The 11,055-nt window shown below is 43.8% G+C and overlaps 1 protein-coding gene across 1 annotated transcript; it reads left to right on the forward strand.

Moving 5' to 3' along the window:
- The first annotated feature begins 203 nt into the window (after positions 1-203).
- acer1 (alkaline ceramidase 1) lies at positions 204-10,794 on the forward strand. Its single transcript, XM_056276785.1, has 7 exons — positions 204-311; positions 7,914-8,027; positions 8,423-8,537; positions 9,094-9,232; positions 9,955-10,092; positions 10,240-10,377; positions 10,617-10,794. The coding sequence occupies exons 1-7, from the start codon at positions 204-206 to the stop codon at positions 10,792-10,794; spliced, it is 930 nt and encodes a 309-aa protein (XP_056132760.1).
- Positions 10,795-11,055: the final 261 nt, after the last annotated feature.

Genomic DNA, 11,055 nt, shown 5'->3' on the forward strand with positions numbered 1-11,055 from the left:
GCCTACAGGCCTTAACCCAGCAATTCAGCAGTTTCATGGCTCAACTAACCCCGCTACTACCCCAAAACGTGGCACAGCCCCCTGCCCAGGCCCCAGTCCAAGCCTCAGAACCTAGTCACGCCCCTGTACAGCCCCGGTGAGAACCTGGCAATCTCCAGCCACAGCGGTGCTGTCGGCATTGTCCTTCTGCCCGTCCACCGGAGATGCCCTGCGTCCTGGTCAGCCTCCTGATCGGTCCCAGCCCTTGGGCCCCCTGCCTGGGATCCCTGGCCCCATTCGTTCTCCCCCACGACTGCCACGCTGCCTCCAAGGTCTGTCTTTGCCCCACAGTCACCATGCCGCCTCCGAGGTCCGTTTGCCCCGCGGCTGCCACACCGCCTGTGAGTTCATTACATTACAGTCATTTAGCCAACGCTTTTATCCAAAGCGACTTACAATAAGTGAATTTAAAGTAGGAAATCAGGAGAACTACTAGTCATCAGAGGTCATAAGTGCATCTAAACAAGCATCTAAGAGAAAAACCAGTGCTAAAGTAAAAGTGCAAGAAAGAGATTTTATTTTTCTTAAATGAGTGAATACAATAAGTGCTAAGAACAAGTAACAGGGTAGTAGTTCTCCTGATTTCCTATGTTTAATGCACTTATTGTAAGTCGCTTTGGATAAAAGCGTCGGCTAAATGACTGTAATGTAATGTAAAGAGTTGAGTTTTCAACCTATGCCTGTCGAGTACCAACCCTGCCAAGCCCACTGCCTGTACGGGAACCACGACCATGCCAAGCCCACCGCCTGAACGAGAACCATACCTGTCGCCTGTCTTCAAGACAATAAATGTGCCTCTTTGGCCCCCCCCCCCCCCCCGTCCTGTCTCTCGCTCTGCTTTTGGATCCTACGCCTGGTAGCCCTGACAATATATCTACTACTACAGCTAATGATTGCTTATAGCATGAAACAGGCTTGTACTGTCTCAAAGAATTTACTTGACTAACTCGATTATTATGCTCCTTATTTGTTGAACACTATTCCTACCATTGAGTGTTTCTTTTAACAACGTTTTATATATATAGCGTCTCCAGTGCAAACTAGGGGTAGCAGTAAAGGTGCTAACATCTAACTAGGTTCGGTGAGGGGTTTGCCTTGACTAACTCACGAGAGGAGTTGATGTGTAGTTGAACAGTTGACAATTTTATTGCCTCACAACAGCAAAATATACACAACGCTGACTTTTACATAAAAGAATTGAAATAAAACAAAATAGAGCTCTTTAAAGTAAATAAACCAAAGAAAACCTCTTTCAAATCACAACCCTCAATGAGTGTTAGCAGTTTGAGATGAAAGAAAAGTTCAGTTCCTTGTCCCTTAGTGTATGTGTTGATCCAAGAGTTCAGTTCCTGATCCGTGTGTTTATTTAATATACTTCAACGATGACTATTTCTACCCTGGTAGAGGAAATAGGCTAGTGTGTATGAGTTCTTATCTGGTGTCTGGATGAATGATTCAGGCTTGTCAGACGTTTCCTGGGACAGATCCTACGGTAGGCCACCGCTTCTATGATCGTCCACAGTCTCACTGGGCTGGGCTCGCCATCACAATCTTCCAAATTCTATCTGGTGGTTAAAAAAAACTAACTGTGCTTTTCATTTGTTTTATTTATTTTCGTGTAACAGGGAGGACCCTGCAGTTGTTTATTGTGCAGTTATTTTATTTGGTTATTTTCTTTCAGTTGATTAGGCACTTGTATGCTAGGTAGTTTCCACAGGCTAGCTGCACAAGAGATTAGGCATTTTATAGGCTAAGAGCCTGAGATTTATGTTGAGCAGTATCATTGTTGAAATTCTAAATTTATTAATGTAATTTTTCTAAATCATAAAATTGATCAAAATAAAGAACCCGGTTTTTTATGTTGTCTTGGAATATTTAATTTTACCAGGCTACACACACACACACACACACACACATATATATATATATCAGCAAGGCATGATGATATCCGTGCTGAGACTGTGAGGTCATCTGGCGGGAATGATAGGAAGAACTGCATATCAATGGTATGAGAGACCATGGGAGCGGATGATTTCACCAGGTGAGGTGGTATATATTGAGAAGAGAAGGGGACCAAGCACTGACCCTTGAGGCACGCCTGTGGATAAGCCATGCAGTTTGGACATGTCTCCCCTCCAAGATACTTTAGAAGATCTCCCCGATAGGTAGGACATGAACCAGTGGAGGGCAGATCCTGAGATACCAAGCTCAGTGAGTGTGGAGAGGAGGATTTGATGGTTAACCATGTCAAAGGCAGCTGACAGATCTAGCAGCAATAAAGCTGAGGATTGACCAGCAACTCTAGCCAAATGCAATAATTCCATTACCGACAGGAGTGCAGTCTCAGTAGAGTGACCCCGCTTAAAGCCAGACTGATTCACATCATACAGATTTTTCTCAAAAAGAAATTCAGAGACTTGGTTAAAGGCTGTGCACTCAAGTATTTTTTGATAGAAAGGGTAGGGAGTGAAACCAGTCTGTAGTTTCCAATCTGGGCTGGGTTGAGTGTAGGATTTTAGAGCAGCGGGGTGACCCAAGCTTGCTTAAATACAGTGGGGAACACACCCATTGTAAGTGAGGAGTTGATGTGTGTGACTGCGGGGTTAAGTGTGGGGGAAATGGTCTGTAGGAGGTTGGATGGTATCGGGTCCAGCGGACAAGTAGTGGGACAAGAGTCCAGCAGAAGCTTGGAGACTTCCTCCTCAGTTGGGGGGGGGGGAGAGAATGAGATGAGTGAGGTACCGTTAGCTTGCAGCGGCAGACAGAGCTGGTCAGGCTCAGAGAACTGGTTACTGATGGTAGAAACTTTATCAGTGAAGTCTGAAGGAAGCCTGGTCCACTGAGCTGAATCTTGGAGTGTCTGACGACATTTGGGATGAAGGTTGACTAGAATCCAAACTTGCTCGATCAATGTCAGATATAAACTGATCCAATTCAAAGTCATCCATAGACTCCACTATTCAAAGACCAAACTACACAAAATTTACCCGTCTGTTTCTCCACCGTGTGACAGATGCAAAATTGAAGAAGGTCTCACGCATCTTTTCTGGCTCTGTCCTCACTTATACAGATTTTGGTGTGAAATATTCCAGTGGTTCTCCAGAGTCTATGAAAGGGACATTCCTCCTGATCCAGAGCTGGCCCTCTTTGGATGCTCAGTCTGCTTTAAGCTATACACCTGAGGAACAATCGGCATTGATGGTTGGCATGGTAGTTACCAAGAAAATTATCCTACCAGATTGGAAATCACCTATGCCCTCCTGCTTTCAGAAATGGCTCAATGAAATGATCATAATCATACAGATGGAGAGAATACACTTCCATAAAACTAAAGCACCCAATAGATTGCTGAGCATATGGGGTCCATTCACTGACTATCTAAAAGAAAAATAATTTTTAATTAGTCTGTAGTGATGCAACCCAGTACTCTTCACCTTTCATTTGTACTCTTGTAATACCTGTGTAATTTCTTGAAAACTGCTGTGAACACAGTTATATTACATACCTATATATGTCTGGCAGCTTTTTTCTTTCTTTCTCCTTTTTGATGTTTTTGTTTTTTTGTCTGTTTTTTGTTTTGCTATCTTATGTGTCTTGAATATAAAAATAAAAATAAAATATAAAAAAGTATGAGGCGAACATGTCTGGAGTAAGCAGAGTGGAGGTTGGAGGAGGAGACGAATTGAGGAGTGAATTAAAAGCAAAAAAACATTTTTCGAGCGTCAGTGGCACCACAGATCTTGTTCTGATAGTAAGTGGTCTTGGCTGTTTTTAAGCTGGAGGAGAATGATGCTAGGAGACACTGATAATTACTGAGGTCAGTGGACTCTGGTTTTACACCATTTTCTCTCGCTCTGAGCCCCACACTTTGCACTCTGATGGCCTCGGTGAGCCATGGACTGGGGGGGCGGTATGAGCAGGTTTGGATGCTAGAGGGCCGAGCTTGTTAAGAGAGGAGGCTAGTGAGGAACAGAGTGTGTCTGTAGCTTCGTTGACGGGGAGTGAAGAGAATTCATTATGAGGAGGCATGGACGCCAAGACCTCATTGGAAAGCTGGGTCGGTGTAAGGGGCCGGATGTTTCAGCAGAAGGAGATCATTTGTGGAGGAACATGAGGATGTTCCAGTAAGGAGGCCGTGATTTGAATAAAGAAGTGTGGTCTGACAGAAGTGGGGAGGGGGGGGCAGTCAGATTTGCTGTGGAGCAGATCCTTGTCAAAGTCAGATCGAGTATTGCCCGCTTTGTGTGTGGGAGGGGTGGGGACCCGTTTGATGTCAAGAGGACAGAAGAGACAGGAAGTCAGTCGCTTATTTAAACTTGTATATTTGTGTGGTGGCGGCTTGTGTGTTTGTATGTAATCTGTCACCTGCATATCTCTTTACACATCTCGTCACATCATAGTGGTGATAGGTGTGATAGGTATCCCTGAGTGAATCTCCTCAATCAGTAAACACAAACACCCGCCCTCCCACACATACAAGGATGCTCAAAAGTATGTGTGTGTGTGGGGGGGGGCAAAAGAAAAGTGTGACTCAGGAACGGGAACAGGATGTGGAATATGGAAAAACTACATACTACTGTATGTTACAGGTAAACATAGCTCGGAATATGCTGTATGAAAATGGCTGCTTATGGGCACTCTTCATGTTTTACACAGTAATAAACAATGCAACCCATTAGAAACAGCGTTTGATAGTAGAAAAATAAAGCAGTGCTGGCTTTACGGTGTCAGGTCATAATTTGTCTTGTGTACAATGGATAGCCTCGCAGACTATGCGGTGTTTCTTGTCGAGTGGTTTGGAGTGACACAGTGCTCTTTCATGTTTTGCGCTCAGGCCTCATTCTTCCCGTGAGTTGGAAATGGAGGGCCGTGCAAGGATCCGTGCAACAGGCCGGGGCTGTCTGTCTGCCTTTGGGCTGGTAGCGGTGACAACTGGGTGCATAGACAGGTTCTTTACAATGGCTGCTCTCTGGGGGTTAAATAAGCAAAGCAGGTTCTGAGTTTGGAAACCTGTCAATGAATATCAGACACAAGGAGAGGTCACTTTGTCACCGTGAGTGTAGTGCTGCCGGAGTGTGTAGTATATTTGTGCATCTTTTGTGAAGGTGAATGTGGTGTATCTACTTTGTGTGTGCTTGAGAAGCATATCAAAATGGTAAGCGCTCATTTGTGTGTGTGTGTGTGTGTGTGTGTGTGTGTGTGTGTGTGTGTGTGTGTGTGTGTGTGTGTGTGTGTGTGTGTGTGTGTGTGTGTGTGTGTGTGTGTGTGCATAAGTGTGTCTTTAAAGAGAAAGCACAGTAGTTTTTAATCGGAGGAATTGGGGGTTTCAGTTTTGACCTTGCCTTCTTATTGTAACAATCAGCTGACGAACCGGGACAACTTGAACTAACAAGCGTCTCGCCACTTAAAATGAAGATTTGCAACACCTACAAGTTTTTCAGGTTTCTGTATAGTCTCAGTTTCTGCAGTCAACGAAAGCTAAATTGGTTTTGGTCTTTTACTCTTTTGTTCTTATTTATGGCATTTTCGTAAAAAAAAAGAAGCATTTTCTGCTTAAGAAAATGTGCTCGCTGGACCCACACTATCTCAATGTCAATATTTATCTAAATATGATCACTGTAAAACTTATAAAAATGTGTGTATGCAGTATGAGCTCTTTATATAAACTCGCTGTATAAAATACATTGGTAAAGATAAGGTCAAATACACTTTATCATAGGACACTCAGTCACTGCACACGATGCCAAAGCTGCCAACGCAACGTATTGCACACACAATAATGACGATAGACACAATAATGGAGATAGACACAATAATGACGATAGACACAATAATGGAGATAGACACAATAATGAAGGTAGACACAATAATGGAGATAGACACAATAATGGAGATAGATACAATAATGGAGATAGACACAATAATGAAGGTAGACACAATAATGAAGATAGACACAATAATGAAGGTAGACACAATAATGGAGATAGACACAATAATGAAGATAAACACAATAATGAAGGTAGACACAACAATGAAGGTAGACACAATAATGGAGATAGACGCAATAATGGAGATAGACACAATAATGAGGATAGACACAATAATGAAGGTAGACAGCAAATAATTGCACGTGGCACCTGTTAGAGAAGCCATCATGAACCCGGGGAAGATTAAACAACAAACAGTGTGTTAATTGGACCTGTTTTAAAAGGGTACAGAAAGATGGGGAATCTACGTACACTGGTGGGGGGGGGGTCCAGCTTTGCTCCTCGTACACACGTGGGCTGGATTATTTATTGGCTACCATTATAAGCCCCCCCCCCCCCTATGTTTATCAACCGAGGGAGAAACAGGTGAACAGATGCGAAACCTTTGGTGGATCCGTCTCTCGGGACAGATTGTGGCGGATGAAACGGCCCACGCGCACCAAGCAGGTCAGCGCGTAAATCGCACCTGTCCGCCAAAGCAGCCTTCTGGAAATCTATTGAAGGCGCTCCTCTTCATCACCCCCCCCCCGCGCGCGCGCTACCCACCCAAACAGTCGGAAGTGAAAACCTGATCGACAGGGCCGATGTTGGCAAGGCGCCATTACACTCTATATGTTTTTTTTGGACGGCACGTGACACGAGGAGTTGCGGCGCGAACCTGTCAGCGCTGAGGCGTGATGCCGGAGCCACCGGCTGGACGGGGCAGGAGACGTTCCGCCTGCTCCACCTTAATACAAACCCACTTGTCGCGCCGCCTGGGCGACAGAAAGAGAGGAGCGCTGTAGAGCTCGAGACGGCGGCGTGCGACATGGGAGGTAGGATCTCCACATCTTTTTCTTTTTTTTATTATTATTATTATCGTTAGTATGTAAAACCTTCTGTCTCCCTCGCCTTGGGCATACCCTATTCATCACTGTCGTAATTGATCTGTTGTTCTAGTGAAAAAAAAAAGTTCACTCTTGCGAAGAAGTGTACCCCCCCCCCCAATGTAGAAACCGGATTGCAGTCCTGGTAAGATTCTTTGACGTCATGACTGTACCGTCCACATGGACGGGATGTGGAGACGTCCTTTAAACCCAATGAGCTCGCACATCGCTGGGTGGCAAAGCGCCCGTCGACATCACCACTTTGGGAATCGCTGCTTGGGATGGACTTTAGAAATGTTCATCACCATTGGGTCTGTGAACTTAGAATAAATTGCCAAAAAAGGGTTTTAACCTGAATATTGTACATCCTTGTACAAATAAATATTTTTTAGCATTTTGAAATAGCCCCTTTGCCATATTTAGGGACACGTGTAAAGGCAACACAGAGTGGTTGGAAGTTGACTTCCCTACAGGAGATCTGTAAAGGTAAAGATTCAGCCCTGTGTTGTTCGATATGTGCATTAAGACTTGGCTATACTGGGAAAACCGAGGCCCCTCTTGGGTTTGCCCTCATCTGTTCATACGTGATGGATATCGGCTCTCACGTTACCTTATGAAAATCTGTTAAATTAAAGGTGTGTGTGGGTGTGATTGTTTGAGTTTCTTTTCTGTGACCTATGTCCCCATACTTTATAGTTCCAGTGTACTGAGATCTCTCTCTCTCGCGCGCTCTCTCTCTCTTTGTCTGTTTGTCTGCTTGTCTGCCTGTCTGTCTGTTTGTCTCTATCTGCCTGCCTGTCTGCCTGCCTGTATGTCTGTCTGCCTGCCTGCCTGTGTGCCTACCTACCTGCCTGCCTGTCTGTCTGTCTGTCTGCCTGCCTGCCTGCCTGTCTGTCTGCCTGTCTGCCTGCCTGTCTGTCTGCCTACCTACCTGCCTGTCTGTCTGTCTGTCTGCCTGCCTGCCTGCCTGCCTGCCTGCCTGCCTGCCTGTCTGTCTGTCTGTCTGTCTGTCTGTCTGTCAGGTTTCTACTCCAGTGAAAGGATTACAGGAGTTTTCTCCTATGAAAGTTCAGAAGTAGACTGGTGTGAAGACAACTACAAGCACTCCGAACACGTAGTGGAGTTCTTCAACACAGTGAGCCTGATTTACGCTGTAGTATATCCTGACTGCAATGTTTTGCTATCCTGTTACAAAACAGTATTTAACAATCCCAGAATTATAGTGTTGACCTTAAAACCAATAAGTGAATGCATTAAATCTTGAATTTTTGATTATTTAGAAATGGACAGAAAACAGTAAGACTAAAAATGTCAAATATGAATATCATCAAAATCCCACAGTAAAAAAAACAAGATATTTTTGATTCATTTTAGTTTGTTCATAGTCATATGAAAGAATTCTGTTGTTCATGCAAAAATTCATGAAAGGATTTTATTGGTTGATTGATTGATTGATTGACTGACTGATTTACTGACTGATTTACTGACTGATTTACTGGTTGACTGTGTGGTATTTTTTTCCACCTGTAGATGAGCAGCATGATTTTCTTCATCATATCTCCCATCATGCTCTACCTGTTGCATCCCTATGCCAGAGAGAGGAACCTAGCTGTCCATCTGGTCTGGACCATGATGATATTTGTAGGTCAGTCTTCTCCGCCTCTCTTTCTTGCTCTGTGCGTCTCACTTTAGTTTTTCTTTTATTCTCAAAGCATCGGTATACCAGCAATGGAAAAATATGCCACTCTCTAGGCAAGACGCCTTCACGGAGTAAAAGAGGAGACACATTTGACCTCTGCAGCGTGCACAGGTTTGCTATCTGAACTAGCCAATGTCTTTGAAAACCGGCACCCATTTTGCAGTCATCGATATTTTATCTGTCATGTCACGTTATGCTGCTTTGTGGTTAAGCGTCTCCATTTCCCTTTTTGGTCTGTTGCCATCATTTACAGCTTTGTACTCACATCTCATGGTAAATGAACTATACAGCAAGTATACACATCATTTGTGTGTGGTGACATTTTTGACTGTGGTCCAATTTTTGGTCGTTTCGTCTCTGCAGCATTTACACTGATGCCTTCAGTCTCTCCATCTCTATATATATCCTGCCTGTTATTTTTTTCCTTATCTATTACGACATTATCACAATGTTAGTGGTTTCTTCCCTTTCCAAGAAAATCCATATGTTCCCAATCTTGCAGGGCTGTTCTCGACCTACTTCCACATGACCCTTAGTTTCATGGGGCAGATGCTGGATGAGTTGTCCATCCTGTGGGTGCTGGCAGTGGGATACGCGGTCTGGTTCCCTCGCAGACGCTTCCCTTCCTTTGTCAAGGACAGGTAAGGTAACTTTGGACCAATCAGCTGTGTGTGTGTGTGTGTGTGTGTGTGTGTGTGTGTGTGTGTTTGTGTGTCTGGGCGTGATTGTAAAACAGATAGCGAGAGAAAGAGATGCGGTGGAAATGTATTGCAAGGTCAGTTTTTAATTTTCCTGCCTCTATTTGCCAAACGATAGTTTACACCCGCACGCATGCATTTGAAAAGACAAAGACGGACATATATATATATATATATATATATATATATATATATATATATATATATATATATATATATATGCACATACACACACTCTCACACACAGTCCACTAATCCTTTAATAAGAGAAAAGACAATGACAGGATCTTTTTACAAGCTGGACCACACTGAAACCCAAGCCGTGCAGGCATAAGGAGCCTGCCCAACAGCCAGGGCGTGAGTTATTGTCACGCAGACATGATATACACAGTAGCGGTGTTTGTATCTGCCAGTGACCAAGATGGGCTCCTTGGTTTTGTGAAAGAACGGAGCTCCACCAGACCCTGTGTAAATGTTTAAACATAGGGGTGGAGAACAACATGAATGAAATTTTTATGAGAGGAATCCTCAAGAGGTTGAAGAACATTTGAAGAACCTTCCTTTTTTTCTTTTTTCAAATTAGACGCTTTGTTAAAAAGCTCAGTGTGTCCACCTAACTTCTCGTCTCGTCACTTAAATCCCCTTTTCTGTCTTTGTGATCACAGGGCTACTTTCTCGAGACTAGTGCTGGGGGTTACTCTTGTCAGTACAGTGTCTTCATTCATCAAACCTACTGCCAATGCCTATGCCCTGAACTGCTTCGGTCTCCACATGCTTTACTATCTGGGTGTCGAGATGAGGCGGTATGGAGAACTGTGCTACATCTCTTTTTAACATCTGTGTATGTTGCAGTGTTGATAACGCATCAGTTAAACAGCTTTTGTATCTGTAATGACTCATTCTTACTCCCCTTGCCTCACCCTCTCTCTCACTCCATCTCTTGCTCTTAGCTGTACTGACCAGAAGGCTCTGCGGCTAGCCAAGCTGTCAGTGGGTCTGTGGGTGCTGGCCATCTCCTGCTGGATTAGTGACCGTGTTGGCTGCAGTTTATGGCAAAGACTCAATTTCTGCTACCTGCACGGTATCTGGTAAGTGTAGCCACGTTTACATTGGTTTAGGTTTTCATGGTTGGTTTCACTGGTTTCCTGAGATTGACTTCTGTTACTTTCCTTTCCTTTCGTTTCCTTCCTCCCCCACCCACTTTCCCTTTATTTCCTTTTAGTTATGCGACCAATGTAAAATTTTTGTACCTTGCAATGTGAAAATGCCATGTGCCTTTTCCTTATTTGTTTGTTTATTGATTTGTTTATTTTTTTGCCCTCACCAGGCACATTCTGATTGTGATGGCTGTGGCTTATGGAAGTACCCTGATAGCCTACCTAGATGCAAATTATGAGATCCCCTATTCACTACCCGGACTACAGTACTGGCCATGTGACAAGTGGGAAGTTGGATTACCTCATATTGTCCTGAAAGGCACCACTAAAACACATAAAAAATGCTAGAGGATGTACAGTCTCTAAAGGAGTGCATAAGCCACCAAAATTACATGCTCCGTTTCTTAGTTTCAGTTTGAAAAGTCTTATTTGTGTCAGGTTAACCAGCAGGAAAACTAGAACCAGGGAACATTCTCTAGGCAGAGGTCACTTTTCAAAAACCAAGTTTGCCTGTTTTGCAGTTATCAACAATAGATCCATAGGCCATGTAGCAATAAATCCATAGGTTGGATAATCTTTAGGCTTGGCTGCTCTTGAACTTCTATGAGT

This window comes from Lampris incognitus, chromosome 3 (assembly GCF_029633865.1).
Source record: "Lampris incognitus isolate fLamInc1 chromosome 3, fLamInc1.hap2, whole genome shotgun sequence".
NCBI lineage: Eukaryota > Metazoa > Chordata > Actinopteri > Lampriformes > Lampridae > Lampris > Lampris incognitus.